The sequence below is a fragment of the Heptranchias perlo genome, chromosome 2, assembly GCF_035084215.1.
Source record: "Heptranchias perlo isolate sHepPer1 chromosome 2, sHepPer1.hap1, whole genome shotgun sequence".
NCBI lineage: Eukaryota > Metazoa > Chordata > Chondrichthyes > Hexanchiformes > Hexanchidae > Heptranchias > Heptranchias perlo.
This window is the reverse complement of record NC_090326.1, coordinates 168,157,567-168,178,227: the sequence shown is the minus strand read 5'-3', so window position 1 is coordinate 168,178,227 and position 20,661 is coordinate 168,157,567. Positions and strand designations below refer to the sequence as shown.

General features: G+C 45.7%; 2 protein-coding genes across 3 annotated transcripts in view; one reads left to right on the top strand and one right to left on the bottom strand.

Moving 5' to 3' along the window:
* bop1 (BOP1 ribosomal biogenesis factor) overlaps positions 1 to 15,256 on the top strand; it is a 203,920-nt gene extending 188,664 nt beyond the window's left edge. For both annotated transcript variants that reach the window (XM_067968910.1, XM_067968916.1), the window contains exons 14-16: positions 6,709 to 6,793; positions 8,254 to 8,361; positions 14,475 to 15,256. In XM_067968910.1, the coding sequence (XP_067825011.1) occupies positions 6,709 to 6,793; positions 8,254 to 8,361; positions 14,475 to 14,628 (347 nt within the window). In that variant the 3' untranslated portion in view covers positions 14,629 to 15,256. The remainder of the gene's footprint in view (positions 1 to 6,708; positions 6,794 to 8,253; positions 8,362 to 14,474) is intronic.
* A 1,556-nt stretch (positions 15,257 to 16,812) lies between these two features.
* The window catches only part of LOC137299947 (maestro heat-like repeat-containing protein family member 1), a 50,178-nt gene continuing 46,329 nt past the window's right edge, over positions 16,813 to 20,661 (bottom strand). The window contains exon 11 of the mRNA XM_067968965.1: positions 16,813 to 19,666. Coding sequence (XP_067825066.1) covers positions 19,584 to 19,666 — 83 coding nt within the window. The 3' untranslated portion in view covers positions 16,813 to 19,583. The remainder of the gene's footprint in view (positions 19,667 to 20,661) is intronic.

The following is a 20,661-nucleotide window of genomic DNA, read 5'->3' as shown; positions in this document are numbered from 1 at the left end:
CTGTTCCCCTTAATATCTTATAAACTTCGATCAGATCCCCCCTTAACTTTCTAACCTCTAGAGAATACAACCCCAATTTGTGTAATCTCTCCTTGTAACTTAACCCTTGAAGTCCGGGTATCATTCTAGTAAACCTACGCTGCACTCCCTCCAAGGCCAATATGTCCTTCCAAAGGTGCGGTGCCCAGAACTGCTCACAGTACTCCAGGTGCGGTCTAACCAGGATTTTGTATAGCTGCAGCATAACTTCTGCCCCCTTGTACTCTAGTCCTCCAGATATAAAGGCCAACATTCCACTTGCCTTCTTGATTATTTTCTGCACCTGTTCATGACACTTCAATGATCTATGTACCTGTACCCCTAGGTCCCTTTGGACATCCACTGTTTTTAACTTTTTACCATTTAGAAAGTACCCTGTTCTATCCTTTTTTGATCCAAAGTGGATGACCTCACATTTGTCTACACTGAATTCCATTTGCCACAGTTTTGCCCATTCACCTAATCTATCAATATCGCTTCGTAATTTGACCACTGCACAGTCCTTGTGGAGACAAAGTCCCGTCTTCACACTGAGGACACCATCCAACGTGTTGTGTGGCACTACCACTGTGCTAAATGGGATAGATTCAGAACAGATCTAGCAGCTCAAAACTGGGCATCCATGAGGCGCTGTGGGCCATCAGCAGCAACAGAAGATTTGTATTCCAGCACAATCTGTAACCTCATGGCCTGGCATATTCCTCACTTTACCATTACCAACAAGCCAGGGGATCAACCCTGGTTCAATGAGGAGTGTAGAAGAGTTTGCCAGGAGCAGCACCAGGCGTACCTAAAAATGAGTTGCCAACCTGGTGAAGCTACAACACAGGACTACATGCATGCTAAACAGCGGAAGCAACATGATAAAGACAGAGCTAAGCGATTCCACAACCAACGGATCAGATCAAAGCTCTGCAGTCCTGCCACATCCAGTCGTGAATGGTGGTGGACAATTAAACAACTAAAGGGAGCAGGAGGCTCTGTGAACATCCCCATCCTCAATGATGGCAGAGTCCAGCACGTGAGTGCAAAAGACAAGGCTGAAGCGTTTGCAACCACCTTCAGCCAACAGTGCCGAGTAGATAATCCATCTCGGCCTCCTCCCGATATCCCCACCATCACAGAAGCCAGTCTTCAGCCATTTCGATTCACTCAACGTGATATCAAGAAACGGCTGAGTGCACTGGATACAGCAAAGGCTATGGGCCCTGACAACATCCCAGTTGTAGTGCTGAAGACTTGTGCTCCAGAACTAGCTGTGCCTCTAGCCAAACTGTTCCAGTACAGCTATAACACTGGCATCTACCCGACAATGTGGAAAATTGCCCAGGTATATCCTGTCCACAAAAAGCAGGACAAATCCAATCCGGCCAATTACCTCCCCATCAGTCTACTCTCAATCATCAGCAAAGTGATGGAAGGTGTCATCGACAGTGCTATCAGCGGTACTTACTCGCCAACAACCTGCTCACCGATGCTCAGTTTGGGTTCCGCCAGGACCACTCGGCTCCAGACATAGACAAAAGAGCTGAATTCCAGAGGTGAGGTGAGAGTTATTACACTTGACATCAAGGCAGCATTTGACCGAGCATCAAGGAACCCTAGTAAAATTGAAGTCAATGGGAATCGGGGAAAACTGTCCAGTGGCTGGAGTCATACCTAGCACAAAGGAAGATGGTAGTGGTTGTTGGAGGCCAATCATCTCAGCCCCAGGACAATGCTGCAGGAGTTCCTCAGGGCAATGTCCTAGGCTCCACCATCTTCAGCTGCTTCATCAATGACCATCCTTCCATCATAAGGTCAGAAATGGGGATGTTTGCTGATGATTGCACAGTGTTCGGTTCCATTCGTAGCTCCTCAGATAATGAAGCAGTCCATGCCCACATGCTGCAGGACCTGGACAACATCCAGGATTGGGCTGATAAGTGGCAAGTAACATTTGTGCCAGGCAATGACCATCTCCAACAAGAGAGAGTCTGACCACCTCCCCTTGACATTCAACGGCATTACCATCGCCGAATCCCCCACCATCAACATCCTGGGGGTCACCATTGACCAGAAACTTAACTGGACCAGCCACATAAATACTGCGGCTACAAGAGCAGGTCAGAGACTGGGTATTCTGCAGGGAGTGACTCACCTCCTGACTCCCCAAAGCCGTTCCACCATCTACAAGGCACAAGTCAGGAGTGTGATGGAATACTCTCCACTTGCCTGGATGAGTGCAGCTCCAAGAAGCTCGCCACCATCCAGGACAAAGCAGCCTGCTTGATTGGCACCCCAAACATTCACTCCCTTCACTGGCGCACCGTGGCTGCAGTGTGTACCATCCACAGGATGCACTGCAGCAACTCGCCAAGGTTTCTTCGACAGCACCTCCCAAACCCGTGACGACTACCACCTGGAAGGACAAGGGCAGCAGGCACATGGGAACAATACCACTTGCATGTTCCCCTCCAAGTTACACACCATCCCGACTTCGAAATATATCACCGTTCCTTCATCGTCGCTGGGTCAAAATCCTGGAACTACCTACCTAACAGCGCTGTGGGAGAACCTTCACCACACGGACTGCAGCGGTTCAAGAAGGCGGCTCACCACCACCTTCTCAAGGGCAATTAGGGATGGGCAATAAATGCTGGCCTTGCCAGCGATGCCCACATCCCATGAACGAATAAAAACGAAGTCCTCCTCACAGCTTACTTTCCCACCTAGCTTTGTATCATCAGCAAACTTGGATACATTACACTCGGTCCTTTCATCTAAGTCATTAACGTAGATTGTAAATATCTGAGGCCCAAGCACCGATCCTTGCGGCACCCCACTGGTTACAGCCTGCCAACCTGAGAATGACCCGTTTATCCCTACTGTCTGTTTTCTGTCCTTTAACCAATCCTCTATCCATGCTAATGTATTACCCCCAACCCGATGAGCCCTTACCTTGTGTAACAACCTTTTATGTGGCACCTTATCAACTGCCTTTAGAAAATCCAAATATACTGCATCCACTGGTTCCCCTTTATCTACCCTGCTAGTTACATCCTCAAAAAAACTAATACATTTGTCAAACATGATTTCCCTTTCATTAAACCATGTTGACTCTGCCTAATCATATTATGATTTTCTAAGTGTCTGTTACCAATTTCTTAATAATGAATTCCAGCATTTTCCCGACAACTGACGTCAGGCTAACTGGCCTGTAGTTCCCTGTTTTCTCTCTCCCTCCTTTCTTGAATAGTGCGGTAACATTTGCTATCTCCCAGTCAAATGGGACTGTTCCAGAATCTAGAGAATTTTAGAAGATCATAACCAATGCATCCATTATCTCTGCAGCCACCTCTTTTAGAACCCTCGGATGTAGGCCATCTGGTCCAGGGGATTTGTCGGCTTTTTGTCCCATTAGTTTGTCCAGTACTTTTTCTCTGGTGATATTAATTGTTTTAAGTTCCTCACTCTCATTTACCCCTTCGTTCCCCACTATTTTTGATATGCTTTCTGTGTCTTCTACTGTGAAGACAGATACAAAATATTTGTTTAACGCATCTGATTCCCCATTATAATTTCCAGTCTCAACCTCTAAGGGACCCACGTTTACTTTCGCTAATCTCTTCATTTTTACATACTTGCAGAAGCTCTTGCAATCCGTTTTTATATTTCTTGCTAGTTTACTTTCATATTCTATTTTCTCCCTTTTTATCAATTTTTTGGATGTCCTTTGTTGGTTTCTAAAACTCTCCTGATCCCCAGGCTTACTACTCTTGGTAACATCATAGGCCTCTTCTTTCTCTTTAACTTCTTTAGTTAGCCATGGGTGGATCACTTTTCCCGTGGAGTTTTTATTTCTCAATGGAATGTATATTTGTTGAGAATATGAAATATTTCTTTGAATGTTTGACATTGCTTTTCAACTGTCAAACCCTTTAATTTAATTTCCCAATCTACCTGTGACAACTCACCCCTCATACCTATATAATTGGTTTTATTTAAGTTTAAGACTCTAGTTTCTGACTTAAATACGTTACTTTCAAACTCAATGTGAAATTTTATCATATCATGATCACTCTTCCCCAGAGGTTCTTTTACTGTGAGATTACTAATTAACCCTATCTCATTACATAATACAAGATCTAAAATAGCCTGTTCCCTGGTTGGTTCCATGATGTATTGCTCTAGGAAATCGTCTCGAATACATTCCATGAACTCGTCTTCCAAACTATCTTTGCCAATTTGATTTGCCCAGTCTATATGCAGATTAAAGTTCCCCACGATTACCGCATTACCTTTGTTACAAGCTCCTATTATTTCATGATTAATATTCTGTCCAACGGTATTGCTACTCTTGGAATTTTAGCTATGAGGAATGATTGGATAGGCTGGGATTGTTTTCTTTGGAACAGAGGAGGCTGAGGGGAGATTTAATTGAGGTGTACAAAACCATAAAATTATGAGGGGCCTAGATAGAGTGGACCGGAAGGACCTATTTCCCTTGGCAGAGTGTCCAATAACCAGGGGGCATAGATTTAAAATGATTGATAGAAGGAATAGAGTGGAGGTGAGGAGAAATTTTTTCACCCAGAAGGGTGGTGGGGGTCTGAAACTCACTGCCTGAAAGGCTGGTAGAGGTAGAAGCCCTCATCGCATTTAAAGAGTACTTGAATGTGCACTGGAGGTGCCGTAACCTACAAGGCTACGGACCAAGAGCTGGAAAGTGGGATTCGGCTGGATAGCTCTTTTTCTCCCAGCACAGGCATGATGGGCCGAATGGCCTCCTTCTGTGCCGTAAATTTCTATGATTCTATCCCTTAACACCCTTGGGGTAGCTAAAATCTTATCAATCTCAGATTTAAAATTATTAATTGAGCTAGCATGTGGAATTGAATTCCACACTTCTACTACCCTTTGTGTGACATATAGGCTCTTGATGCTTCTGTTGATTTTCTGTTCCAAGAGAAGTTTAGGAAGGATGTCAAGGCCTTAGAGAGGGTGCAGAGCAGATTTACTAGAATGGTACCAGGGATGGAGGAATTCAGTTATGTGGTGAGACTGGAGAAGCTGGGGTTGTTCCCCTTCGAGCAGAGAAGGTTAAGGACGATTTAACAGAGGTGTTCAAAATCATGAAGGGTTTTGATAGAGTAGATAGGGAGAAACGGTTTCCAGTGGCAGGAGGGTCTGTAACCAAAGGACTTATTTAGACAGATTTAAGGTAATTGGCAAAAAAGCCAGAGATGAAGAAAAGTTTTTTTTACTCAGCAAGTTGTAATGATCTGGAATTCACTGCCTGAAAGGTTGGTGGAAGCAGATTCAATAGTAACTTTCAAAAGGGAATTAGATATACACTTGAATGGGAAAAATTTGAGGGCCATGGGGCAAGAGCAGGGAAGTGGGACTAATTGGATAGTTGGCACGGACACGATGGGCTGAATGGCCTCCTTCTCTGCTGTATAATTCTAAGTTTTGATGGTGATGAGTTATGTAAAAAGTGAATTTTCTGCTCAATTTTCAGCCCAATTTCCCAACATCTCACAACTTAAGATCTTGATGCCTGGAATAGTCCTCTTTGCTCCCTCCAGGTCTCCATCCATCTCCCAGTATTGACTTTTCTGAAGGGTAACCTCATGTCCTAAGTCAAAGGATTGTTATAAGAAGATGGGCAGCTTCTCCCTACGTCAGCATCCTGAGGTGGAACCTTATTTAATGCTCCAACATCTAGAGAGCTCTGAAACCATCAACCAAATCATCACTCATTTCCTCCTTTAGTTCTTTGAGTGATTATCGGATGTCCCCATCGGTCCCTGGAGCTAGCTGTAAATGGCCATCTCTGCCCCTCTTTTCCTGGCTGCAGCCTGCTCCATATTATAACAACATCCTTTCTTCATATACTTGTGTGGCCTGTTTTTAAAAAAGTACTGGGCTACAAAGGTGTCAGAAGATGCACATAGGTCAAAGGGTTCCTACTCCATGCACTACTGCCTGGTAAGCCCCATGTGTTCTGGGTGAGTGTTATGTGGAGATAGGTGGGGGGGGTGAGGATTATTCTGGTGATGTGCAGGGCAATGGTAATTTATGTTTTCGTGGGGATCTCCACACTCTCAGATCTTCACAGACGACAGAAACCGTTTGGGCCATCTAGCTCCTGTTTGCATAGAAAACCGCAGGTCCCCGTCACAGCAACCACCTACCTCCAACTCCAAGCTTTTCTCCTCGCTCCCCTACACAGAGACTGTTCCAGGTATCGATCGCTCCGTGTGTGAGACTGAGCTTCTTGACATCAGTCCTGAACCTGTCTTTTACCCGTTTCTATCAATATCCTTTCAAGACTGATGCCACTAGATTTTTGTTAGATAAGGCTATCGAGGAATATGGATCAAAGGCGGGTAAATGGAGTTGATGTACAGATCAGCCATGATCTAATTGAATGACTGAACAGGCTCAAGGGGCTGAATGGCCTCCTCCTGTGTTCTTATCCTGCAGTCATGGTTTTGCTTGATGCAGTGACGTAGGGTTGACCTTTTCTGTTCTAGTTAATATCCTCTGCACCTCTATACATTCCCCACTCTCTTCTCTGCTGAAGGCTCCAAGATTTTCTAACCTTTCCTCATTACTAGGGATCACTTCATGAACTTTCCCCGTCTGCTGATGGTTAATCGCTGGTTTTGAACGTGTTCACAGGTGATAACGTGATCTGTGGAAGTTACGACAGCCGTCTGGCCTGGTTCGACTTGGATCTCTCTACCAAGCCATACAAAGTGCTCAGGTCAGTGTTTGTTTAATGAGAACCTCAAGTCTGCTGATGGCTCAGAGGATAAATTCGGCAGGCAGCGCGGTGTTCGCCAGACTGAGCACAGACCTGCAACCTATTAGCTGCTCTCAGTGGAACAGCATTAGGGTCGCTGAAATTAGTGCCATGGTGATGATGGGGAGGGGATATGGTGCATGGTTCCCGATCCTGCTCCATATTAATGATTCTGGGTGAGACATGCCAGTGTGCTGATGTTAGGTGGGTCCAGGATCAGTTAAACTGATCTGAGTTTGGAAACAGCATTGCCGGATTAATGTCAGCCAAGTGTGGGCATGCTGTGGGGTGACCTCCCCCTTCTCTTCAGTCCCCCCGTCTTTAGCCTTTCGACTCCTTCATCTCCTCAAGTGTGTGGTATGGGGATTTAAATGATTGGTCTACCTTGTGTCCACGAAAGTGTGTTGGTGTGTGCGTGCGCACGCATGTGTGTCACTGTGTTTGAGGGTTTGATCATTGTACTGGGTATGGAGGTAGCAGGCACTCTCTGGAGTTATCCGGATGTGACTCGCGGCCTGATTGGGTTCGGTCCACGCTGGAAGTAGCGGTGAGGGCCACTGATGGAATAAATCAAATCTCTGGGATTCTGCAATTATTCATGGGGCTTTGGGATCACAATTGACATTTTTATTCTCGGGATGTGGGCATCGCTGGCAAGGCCGGCATTTATTGCCCATCCCTCGTCGCCCTGAGAAGGTGGTGGGCCATCACTGTGAACTACTGCAGTCCTTATAGTGATGGTGCTCCCGCAGTAGGTTAATATTGACCCAGCGACGATGAGGGATTCTGTTTGATTCTCTGTGACCTTGTCGATAGGTGGTAGACACTTCATAATAGTGTTACTCCCTCAGTGAGTGCCATAGACTGGATACATAGAAACATAAACATAGAAAATAGGAGCAAGAGCAGGCCATTCAGCCCTTCAGGCCTGCTCCGCCATTCAAAGTGATCATGGCTGATCGTCTAACTCAGTACCCTGTTCCCGCTTTTTCCCCATATCCCTTTAGCACTAAGAAATATATCTATCTCTTTCTTGAATATATTTAAAGACTTGGCCTCCACTGCCTTCTGTGGTAGAAAATTCCACAGGTTCACCACCCTCTGAGTGAAGAAATTTCTCCTCATCTCTGGTCTAAATGGTTCTAAACCCCATATCCTGAGACTGTGACCCCTGGTTCTGGACTCCCCAGCCATCGGGAACATCCTCCCTGCATCTAGTCTGTCTAGTCCTGTTAGAATTTTATATGTTTCAATGAGATCACCTCTCATTCTTCTAAAATCTAGTGAATATAGGCCCAGTCGACCCAATCTCTCCTCATATGTCAGTCCTGCCATCCCAGGAATCATAGTGACAGTGATGGTGGAATACCTCACAGCGTTTGATTTAATGCCTCCATTTATTTATTTATTTTTGTTTACAGGCATCACAAGAAAGCTCTGCGAGGAGTAGCGTTCCACAGACGTTACCCCCTGTTCGCCTCGGCATCTGATGACGGCACTGTCATTGTCTGCCATGGAATGGTTTACAGGTTTGTGTGTGTGCCTCTGTCTATCTCTCTATCAATTACTCTGAATCCGTCTCTGTGTGTGTCTCTCTCCCTCTCTGCTTCGGTCTGTGTGTGTCTCTGTCTATATGTGTGCCTCACCGTACATGTGTGTCTCTCTCTGCCGCCATCTGTATTTGTGTCTCTCTGTCTATCAATCTCAATATATTTTATTGTTCTAAGTTCCTTTTATCCCTTCTGCCCTCCCTTCACATTTGCCGTATCCCATCCTCTGACTTGCTAGCGGCTTTAGAATCGTAGAAAGATACGGCACAGAAGGAGGCCATTTTGGCCCATCGTATCCGTGCCGGCTGAGAAAGAGCTATCCAGCTTAAACCCACTTTCCAGCACTTGGTCCGTAGCCCTGTAGGTTACAGCACTTCAGGTGCACATCCAAGAACTTTGAGTTGAGGGTTTCTGCCTCTACCACCCTTTCAGGCAGTGAGTTCCAGACTCCCACCACCCTCTGGGTGAAAACATTTCTCCTCAGCTCCCCTCTAATCCTTCTACCAATTACTTTAAATCTATGCCCCCTGGTCCTCTCTATCCACTCTATAATTTTATATACCTCAATTAAATCTCCCCTCAGCTTCCTTTGTTCCAAAGAAAACAACCCCAGCCAATCTTTTCTCATAGCTAAAATTCTCCAGTCCTGGCAACATCCTCGTAAATCTTCTCTGAACCCTCTCTAGTACAATCACATCTTTCCTGAAATGTGGTGACCAGAACTGTACACAGTACTCAAGCTGTGGCCACCAATGTTCTATACAGTTCTAACAGAACCTCTCTGCTCTTATATTCTATGCCTCAAATAATAAACGAAAGTATCCCGTATGCCTTTTTAACCACCTTATCAACCTGTCCTGCTATCTTCAGGGATCTGTGGACACGCACTCCAAGGTCCCTCTGTTCATCTACACCTCTCAGTATCCTCCTGAAATGCATTACCTCACTTCTCTGGATTGAATTCCATTTGCCACTTTTCTGCTCACCTGACCACTCCCTGCAGTCTACAGCTTTCCTCCTCACTATCAACCACACGGCCAATTTTTGTATCATCTGCAAACTTCTTGATCAAGCCCCCCACATTCAAGTCCAAATCATTTATACCACAAAAAGCAAGCGACTTAGTACTGAGCCTTGCGGGACCCCACTGGAAACAGCCTTCCAGTCGCGAAAACACCCGTCAACTATTACCCGTTGCTTCCTGCCACTGAGCCAATTTTGGATCCAACTAGCCACTTTCGTTTGGATCACATGGGCATTTACTTCTTTGACTAGGTCCCACATGGCAGACTGATCAAAAGCCCTGCTAAAATCCATGTACACTACATTAAATGCGTTACCCTCATCGACCCTCCTTGTTACCTGCTCAAAAAATTCAATCAAGTTAGTCAGACACAACCTTCCCTTAACAAATCCATGCTGACTGTCCATGATTAACCTGTGCCTTTCTAAATGACTATTTATGCTGTCCCTCAGAATCGATTCCAATAATTTGCCCATCAACAAGGTTAGACCGACTGGCCTATAATTACTCGATCTAACTCTTTCTCCCTTTTTAAGCAACGGTACAACGTTAGCAGTCCTCCAATCCTCTCCGGCAGCACACCTGTAGCCAGGGAGGATTGGAAAATGATGGTCAGAGCTTCCGCTATTTCCACCCTTGCTTCTCTTTGCAGCCTGGGATACATTTCATCCAAGTCTGCTGATTTATCTACTTTCAAAGATGTTAAACCCCTTAATACTTCCTCTCTCACTATGTTTATCCCATCCAATATTTCACACTCCTCCTTAACTACAAACTCTGCATCGTCCCCCTCTTTTGTGAAGACAGATGCAAAGTATTTGTTAAGAACCATACCCACATCTTCTGCCTCCACTCATAGGTAATTTTTTTGGTCTCTAATAGGCCCTACTCTTTCCTTAGTTATCCTCTTGTTCTTTATGTACTTATAAAACATTTTTGGGTTTTCCTTAATTTCACTTGCCAGTATTTTTTCATGCTCTCTCTTTGCTTTCCTAATTTCCTTTTTAATTTCATCCCTGCACTTTCTATACTCCTCTGGGCTTTCTGTAGTACTGAGCTCTTGGTGTCTGACATAAGCTTCCCTTTTTTGCCTTATCTTACCCTGTATGCCCCTTGACATCCAGGGGGCTCTAGATTTGACAGTCCCTCCCTTTTTCTTTGTGGGAACAGGTTTACTCTGAACCCCTTGAACCTCCCCCTTGAATGCCTCCCACTGCTCTGACACTGATTCACCTTCAAGTAGCTGTTTCCAGTCCACTTTTGCTAAATCACTTCTCAGCTTAGTAAAATTGGCCTTTCCCCAATTTAGAACTTTTACTTCTGTTCTATTTTTGTCCTTTTCCATAACTATGCTAAATCTAACTGAATTATGATCACTACCACCAAAATGCTCTCCCACTGATATTCCTTCCATCTGCCACCTGCTTCATTCCCTAAAACTAAATCCAGAACTCCCTTCTGCCCGGGGAAATGATAACACTGCAAGTCGAGCTTCTCGCCCAGATAGCTGTGGCTCTTGTGGTATTGAACCATGTGGGGCAGGAAGATCCCATGTGTGATCCACAGTCGGTATCGAGTTAGCTGATCTTGGCTGGGTTGAGGGGGTAAATGTGCTACAATTGACCTAGGCTGCTCCTGGGTTATAGGAGAAAATTCCTCCAGGGCTCCTGCTGCTAACTGCTCTCCAGTGTCGGTGAGGGTTGGGGCGGATTTAGCTGTGATGCCCTCCACGGTTGAACATTCCGCTGACAGGTTCACAGATGGGGGTTGGTCACTCGGACAAGTCACCAAAAGGCAGCTGGTACATAGGAACAGGAGTAGGCCATTCAGCCCCTTGTGCCTGCTCTGCCATTTGAGAAGATCATGGCTGATCTTTGGCCCATATCCCTTAATACCTTTGGTTGCCAAAAAGCTATCTATCTCAGATTTAAATTTAGCAATTGAGCTAGTATCAATTGCCATTTGCGGAAGAGAGTTCCAAACTTCTACCACCCTTTGTGTGTAGAAATGTTTTCTAATCTCGCTCCTGAAAGGTCTGGCTCTAATTTTTAGACTGTGCCCCCTACTCCTAGAATCCCCAACCAGCAGAAATAGATTCTCTCTATCCACTCTATCTGTTCCCCTTAATATCTTATAAACTTCAATCAGATCACCCCTTAACCTTCGAAACTCGAGAGATTACAACCCCAATTTGTGTAATCTCTCCTCGTAACTTAACCCTTGAAGTCCGGGTATCATTCTAGTGAACCTACGCTGCACTCCCTCCAAGGCCAATATGTCCTTCCAAAGGTGCGGTGCCCAGAACTGCTCATAGTACTCCAGGTGCGGAGTAACCAGGGTTTTGTATAGCTGCAGCATAACTTCTGCCCCCTTGTACTCTAGTCCTCCAGATATAAAGGCCAGCATTCCATTAGCCTTATTGATTATTTTCTGCACCTGTTCATGACACTTCAATGATCTATGTACCTGAACCCCTAAGTCCCTTTGGACATCCACTGTTTTTAACTTTTTACCATTTATCCTTTTTTGATCCAAAGTGGATGACCTCACATTTGTCTACATTGAATTCCATTTGCCACAGTTTTGACCATTCACCTAATCTATCAATATCGCTTTGTAATTTTATGTTTTCATCTACACTGCTTACAATGCCACCAATCTTTGTGTCATCGGCAAACTTAGATATGAGACTTTCTATGCCTTCATCTAAGTCGTTAATAAATATTGTGAATAATTGAGAACCCACGACAGATCCCTGCGGCACTCCACTAGTCACATCCTGCCAATGTGAGTACCTACCCATTATCCCGACTCTCTGTCGCCTTTCGCTCAGCCAACTTCCTAACCAAGTCCATACTTTTCCCTCAATTCCATGGGCTTCTATCTTGGCTAACAGTCTCTTATGTGGGACTTTATCAAATGCCTTCTGGAAATCCATGTAAATAACATCCATTGACATTCCCCTGTCCACTACTTTAGCCACCTCTTCAAAAAATTCAATCAGGTTTGTCAGGCACGACCTACCTTTCACAAATCCATGCTGGCTATCTCTGATTAACTGAAAATTCTCGAGGTGTTCAGTCACCCTATCCTTAATTATAGACTCCAGCATTTTCCCCACAACAGATGTTAGGCTAACTGGTCTATAATTCCCTGGTTTCCCTCTCTCTCCTTTCTTAAAAAGCGGAGTGACATGTGCAATTTTCCAATCTAGAGGGACGGTTCCTGAATCTAGAGAACTTTGAAAGATTATAGTTAGGGCATCTGCAATGTGCTCACCTACTTCCTTTAAAACCCTGGGTGGAAACCATCTGGTCCTGGGGATTTGTCACTCTTTAGTGCTATTATTTTCTTCATTACTGTTGCTTTACTTATGTTAATTTTATCGAATCCCTGTCCCCGATTCAATATTAGTTTTCTTGGGATTTCCGGCATGCTATCCTCTTTTTCGACTGTAAATACTGACGCAAGGTAATTATTCAACATGTCCGTCATTTCCCCATTGTCAATGACAGTATCCCCACTTTCAGTTTTTAAGGGGCCAACACTGCTCCTGACCACCCTCTTTTTCCTAATATAACTATAAAAGTTCTTTGTATTGGATTTGATATCCCTTGCAAGTTTCTTTTCATACTCTCTTTTTGTAGCTCTTACTATCTGTTTTGTGACCCTTTGTTGATCTTTGTATCTTTCCCATTCGCCAGGATCTGTGCCATTTTTTGCCTTTTTGTATGCCCTTTCCTTATGTCTTATACTGTCCCTTACCTCTTTAGTTGTCCATGGCTGTTTTTTTTTGGCAAGTAGAGTTCTTGCCTCTCGGGTATAAACCGATTCTGTATCACGTTAAATGTTTCTTTAAACATTTCCCACTGATCATCAGTCGTTTTACCCATTAACAGATTTGCCCACTTTACTGCAGACAGTCTCTGTCTCATCCCATTGAAGTCGGCCTTACCCAAGTCTAGAATCTTAGCAGCTGATTCACTTTTTTCCCTTTCAAACACTACATTGAACTCGATCATGTTATGCTCGCTATTGGATAGATGTTCACGCACAGTTAAGCTGTTAACTAAATCTGATTCATTACTCATTACTAAATCTAGTATGGCTTGCCCCCATGTTGCCTCTAGGACATACTGCTGTAGAAAACTATCCTGGACACACTCAAGAAATTCACTACCTTTCTGACAGTTGCTAGTCTGCTTTTCCCAATCTATGTGAAGGTTAAAGTCTCCCATTAAGACCACTGTGCCTTTGTTACACGCTTGTCTAATCTCTGCATTTATACAATCTAGCACTTCAGAGCTGCTGCCAGGGGTCCTATACACAACTCCCACGATAGTCTTAGATCCTTTCCTATTTCTCAATTCAACCCATAAGGTCTCTGTTGGCTGCTTACCTCTCGTTATATCCTCCTTTATCAGTGAAGTGATTTCATCTCTAATCATTAAGGCTACTCCTCCCCCTCTTCCATTTTCCCTGTCTCTCCTGTAGACCTTATAACCCGGTATATTTAGTTCCCAATCCTGACCATCCTGCAGCCATGTCTCAGTAATAGCTATCATGTCATACCCTCCAATTTGAATTTGAATCTGTAGTTCATTTAATTTATTCCTTATACTCCGTGCATTTGTATATAGAACTCTTAGTTGGGCCACACACCCTAGCCTGACCTTCAGCTTTGATGCTGGGTTAATCGCCTTACGCCTTCTAGTTTTCACTTTATCTGTAGTGCCTAAAGTACACTTTCTTTCTGCTGCTCTACGCTTTTCCCTTTCACTTGTTCTTGAACAACTGTTTGTACTATTTGTATTGTAAATTTCCCCTGGGTCTTCCCCTCTCTTGCTTCTCTCAACTTTACTCCCTTCTGACTCCCCGCTCAGGTTCCCATCCCCCTGCCACTCTAGTTTAAACCTTCCCCAACAGCACTAGCAAACACCCCCGCGAGAACTGAACAAGGCCCGAGGCAATGCCCAAAGAGAACTTTACCTTAAAAACAGTCGTTCACCTGAAGACTGTCTCCTTCCTGCAGCTGACGGTGACCATTTTTGATGTATTTTACTTTCAGTGACCTGCTCCAGAACCCGCTGATTGTCCCCGTGAAGTTGCTGAGAGGCCATGAAATCACACGCGACCTGGGGGTGCTGGACGTGACCTTCCATCCCACCCAACCCTGGCTCTTCTCTTCTGGATCGGACTGCACCATCCGCCTCTTCACGTAACGGCAGGGTTCATTTACTCGCTCCACCGGGTGTTCGGATCTCCTCACCGGGGGAGCCCTCCCACCAGCTACTGTTTCTTAAAGATGCGTTTTTTTGTTTTTTTACAAGCTCCCGCCCACTTCGTCCCACTGCATTGCTCGTGGGGGATTGGGGGAGGGACATTTGCCATATTGACAGGCCCGTACATCCCCCCCGTACCAGTGATGAGCCCGTACATCCCCCCCATACCGCCCGCGTCGGTAACGAGCCCATACATTGCTCCTCCTTCCCACCCCCCCCCCCTTTCCTTTCTATACTAACCTAGTATTTCACATTGACAGAACCATAGCCACCTCCCCACCCCATGATTAATACCCGACCATACCCATCAATATATCAGCCTCATGGCCCAAAGCTCAGTGATCCCACCCGACGGAAGCGACAGGTGGATGCAGGACAAAAATTTTATCTTCACCTTTGCTTCACCGATATCACACTGAGAATAACAGCTGTATTTCACTAACCTGGTCCTGTGGGTGAGACGGTCACTGCCGGTCTATTGTATCGTGTTCACCTGAGATCGGGTGAATTGCCAGAATGTGTTTTTGATTAAATTAGCTTAAAAATAAATCCAGTGCAATTATATAAATCCAATTGTTTCATTTAATTTAGGAACTACAAAACAATTTTCAGCTGTTAGTTGGATCACAACTGGTCACTTGTGATCATGAGCCCTTAAGGGGATTGGGAAGATTCAGAGTGTAAAAGGCAGCAACTTCCTATCGCCATCCTCCTCTTAAAATGGAAATCGAAGACGCGGTCCGAGGCTCATTGTGAGGATCTCGTTGAGCTGTATTTCTCCCTCCCCCTTTATTTAGGTTTAGTTGAAGAACAGGTAGAAGGGGCCCTTCTAGTGCCAGAGCAACTGAGCCCTAGCACCAAGGAGGGGCAAAACCTGGACCAGAAATTGGTCACGTAGATGCATGGAGTAAGGCCAGGGAGACCCCTGGGGTGAGCAGGCAATGAACTGATACCAAGAGCAGGGCAGTAGGCTTATGGGTCCAGGAGGCAAATGTTGGGCCTAGACACAGTTAGGGCCATAGCCACAACAGGGACTAATACCAGCAGCAGCATGGCTGATACAAATCCATGCTGACTGTCCTTGGTTAATCCGTGCCTTTCGAAGTGACGGTTTATCATGTCCTTCAGAATTGTTTCCAATAATTTGCCCACCACCGAGGTTAGACTGACTGGCCTGTAATTACTCGGTCTATCCCCCCACTCCTTTTAAACAATGTTAGCAGTCTTCCAATCCTCCAGCACCATACCTGTATCCAGTGGGGATTGGAAAATGATTTCCTCCCTTGCTTCTTTTAACAGCCTGGGATACATTTCATCCAGCCCTGGTGATTTATCTACTTTCAAAGATGCTAATCCCCTTAGTACTTCCTATGTTTATCCTAGCTGATATTTCACACTCCTCCTCACCTACAGTGTCTGCATCGTCCCTCTCTTTTGTGAAAACAGATGCAAAGTATTCATTAAGAACCATACCCACATCTTCCACCTCCACACACAGGTTACCTTTTTGGTCTCTAATAGGCCCTACTCTTTCCTTCGTTACCCTCTTGCTCTTAATGTATTTATGTTGGATTTTTCTTGATTTTACTTGCCAATATTTTTTTCATACAGTCTTTGCTTTCCTAATTTCCTTTTTAATTTCACCCCTGCACTTTCTATACTCCCCTACACTTTCTGCAGGGTTCAGTTTTCGGTGTCTGCCATAAGCTTTCCTTTTCTGCCTTATCTTACCCTGTGTGCTCCTCGACATCCAGGGGGTTCTTTGTGGGACCATGTTTACTCTGAACCCCTTGAATGCCTCCCACAGCTGACATTCATTTACCTTCAAGTAGTTGTTTCCAGTCCATTTTTGCTAAATCACTTCACAGCTTAGTAAAATTGGCCTATATGGTCACTTTTACCGATTTCAAATTCTCCTGCATCAGTGGGAACTGAACTCACGTTCTCTGACTTACTAGTAATAACATGACCATTACACTACCGTCTTTCGAGGGAGTCATGGTGGGTCTGATGGGTTTTACCTACAATTAAAACTTCTATCCTAACATGCCTGGCTTCAGCCCTGATTGTAATGGGTGCTGTTAGGTACCACCAGAGAATGAAAAATATAAATCACACACTGCGTTTGAAACAAATGTTTTTAAATCAGATATACATTTTAAATCTTTGTATAATTATGTACCATATATTTCCCTAGTGATTTACATTGATGCTACATTTAGCAGTTTTATTATTAAAGACACATCTCTGTACCATCTCCAATCAGATTCAATTCATTGAAACATTAAAAAAACATGCCAGACAATTAGAACCAATCCAACCTGTAACTGTTTCTGGGGTCAGAGTTGGTGAAACCTGTAACTAGTTTCCCTGTGGGTCAGAGAGCCAATAAAGGTGCTTATTGTACCCCTCTATTCTCATAACATGTGACACTTGATGAGGCCTGGTGTGTAAGGCAGGGAGTTTGGGGTAAAGTTTCTTCCATTCCTTCCAATAGAGATGGAGCTCCTCTGTGTAATTTTCCTAGAAGCCCAGCTGAGAGCAGGCACCACTGCTGTACCTCAGCTCTGCAATCACTGTGTTCAGGAGGTCAGGGAATAGTGGAGAGGGAATGATCACTCCACCCCACTCACCTTGACACCCTTCTCCCCCTCCAGGGAAAGGAAACTTTTGACCAGTTTCCAGTGTCTCGCAGCTCCTCTGCCATGCATGAACCGAGCTGCTGGCAGTAATTACCGTGCTGGTGGTGTGCGCAGGACTGAAGATCAGTGCTGGCCAGCTCTGTGACTTTAATATGAGCAGAATCAGGCTTCTGCCTAACAAATACCAACTGGGAGGAAGCCTCAAAACAAAAGTGCAACATCTGAGAACATGTCTTGTGTCTCGGACCCTAGAACATTCCCAAGAAACAAACAAGTTACCTCAATAGCAGGAGGCTGTGGAACTCGACCTTAACCATTCAACACAGTTGGCAATCCAGTTGGGCAGCCATCAATGGAAGGCACCTGGAACCCAGTGCACTGGGTAGCAGCAAAGTTAGGGTGTGCTCATTACAGTGAGGTCCTCCCCCACTGGCAACCTCTAGGGGCAGGGCAGTGTTACTGCACACAGATGCCATGATCCCAACACAGAACACTGCAGTCTGCCCCAGAGTTAACTGACCTGTAAATAGTTGCCCAACTCAGAGACAGCAGTTCCAGCCTCGTTCACAGGACAGTGCTTCAACTAAAGGGGGTGTTGTTGATGGCGTAATGGGAGGGAGCCCTCTCCCGCCAAGGTGTTGGATAATCTATGAGTCTGTGATTTTTACTGATCGTCCGCACTATAGTTTGTTTCCATTGTAGCTCAATCTTGGAGGAATGATACCAGCACAAATCTGTATTTAAATTCACTCCAGATTAACTAGCTTTCTCTGTTTGTGACAAAGTGTTCTTTTTTTTAAAAATCATTTAATACCTGAGTGATAGAGAACAAAGTGAATGGACAGCTGGAAAATGCTCGGTAATTGAATGAGGGACAAACTAGCAGCAACACCCAGCCAAGGGGTTATCGGGGACTCGTGAGAAGCAGGAAGACCCCCAATCCCATCACTTGTGGCAAGGCAGGAGTTTGGGGAGACAGAGCGCAAAGGCTACTGTAGGAGGAGCTGGGAGCAAAGCTGGCAGGAACCGCTGGGATGGCACAATGAATGGAAGAGCAGTGAAGGCGCAATTCCTATATTGTTTTTGAAAAGCTCCAACAAAAATATATTTTTCCATCCCCTTCACCTAATTAGTCTTTCTTGTAAACTTAGATGGTGCACCAACTGCAGGTTATTTGACTATGTAGTAGGGCACGGCAGGTTGTCCCCATCCTCCTCTTAACTGACATTCACACACACACACACACCGCACTCTCTTCGAGGGGTCATGAGCAGGAGGCCTGATTTGCTCCTACCTGGGCCAACAGCACACCTTGCAGTACCTCCACCACTGAACCAACTCAGTTCAGGTAACTACAGGTGGCCATAGGTCCCAGTCCATGCTAGCCAATGACTCCTGCTTGGAAAGTACAAGTTTGCAGAAATTAGGGGGAATAGGATTAGACTGTGATGCCCCCCGGGGTCGACAGTCCACCTCCCCATATGCGTCTGGATTCACACGAGGACTGCCCCCTCGGCCACTGCAGCGGCCTGCTGACTGTACCCCAGCCAGAGTTGGCCCTTTCAGCAGAGGGAAAAAAAATATACCGGGCGGGGATACAAGGGAGGAATGTGAGAGTGAATCGCAAAGTAACTCCAACAGACTCTCACCCAGGAGTAAGTGATGGTCCCAGCTGCTCACCGCACCATGGGGGCATGAACCCTGTAAACCAGCAACCCCCCCCCACCCAATGAAAAGGAAGTGGGGGCAGTGGCTCTTCTCTCGATACTTCTGGGTCCCACCATTTGGGTTTTGCCCGAGCAGGGAAAGAGAGATTGGGAGAGAATTAGAATCAAGCGGGAGAAGGAACAAGCGAGACAGAAGCTCCCATATATCCATGTAAATATCGTACACACACACAAACCCTGGATTTATACAAAACGTGGAGAAAATTACACTTAAAGGACTGAAAAACTGTGAGTTGACAAGTGATTGTTAACAGGTGGGGTACAGCACCATAACCGTGTACCCTGTCTAACTCTTCCCCACCCAGGGAGCTCTGGGATCAGTGGGAGATTGGGGGGGGGGGGGGGGAGAGGGGGAATTATAACATCTCTAACACACACACACTTCAGTACAGTCTTTGGTCTTGGCCACAGATTTTCCACCCTGGATACTTCCTCCACCCCCCCCCCCCCATTGTAAACACGACACCAGGGAATTCCGTCTCTGGGGTGCGGGGGAGGGGAAAGCTGCGCCCCATCCGATGAACCTTCACAATTCGTGGAGGAGACTCAGAGCCTCGGCCGCTTTGATCCGGACACTGGGAACGACGTCACGCAGGAGCATCAAGATAGCTGGGAAAGAGGAACAGCCCGTTAGAGAATCTCTTCAAACACAGTCAGCCCCTGGTGCAGGCGGGACCGACACAATGCGCCTCTTTCAGAACGAGCCCCGGAGCCTGTCTTATTTCCCCCCCTCCCTCTCTCTCCACATCGGTGTTGTCCAAGCCACATGTGGCTAACTGGGGATCCAGATGTGGCAAATTGCATTTCTAACGCGTAAATGAATGAGTGATAGACACCATCGGTGGGCCTGTGAACTCAAAACTCATATTCGCACGGCGTGTGCATATGAACTTTAACCTGGAGGTGTGTTTGTTGGTTAAACAGTAAGACAAAAAGCAGAGTGAGTGCGTGTGTTTTGATCGTTGTATCTGCTTTACTTCCTTGGTCACAGAATGGTGAGAGAGGTTTGTTAAGTGAATGTACACACAAAGTACATTCATTTACCTGGACTGAGTGTTCCTGGAGTTCTGAATCCAGGATCGCACTGCCTATAACCGTCAAATTGCAAGCGGGGACCTGCAAACCGGGTCTGACTGCTAAACCTGTCGAATCCTGGGTCCTGATCTCACCACTGATCTGATGCAAGTTAACCCTTTCTAGCACCTTTAACACAACAAATATCCCAAGGTTCTTCGGGGGAGGGCAGGCGAGAAGGGGGGGGGGGGGAAGGGGAGGGCCGGCGGGCGAGAAGGGCGGGAGGGAGGGAAGTGAGGGAGGGAGGGAGGAGGAGAGAGAGCAAGGGAAAAGAAAAAAAGAGAAGGCGTGAATTTGGAGAGAGGGGAAGCTCCACAGAAGAGTTAACACCGGTGCTAGCAGCCAGCGTACAATAATGTTATTTTTTCAGTAGCTTGTTTTTATTATGAATTTGAGAAAACTTTAAATCCTGCCCCTAGGGGAGCGTCTGTGTGAAGTGAGTGAAACTTCCTGATTTATTGCACAAACCTTGTCTGTGAGCACCCCCCCCCCCGCCAATCCTAGCTCCGCTCGGCCACAGCTGCACGGGT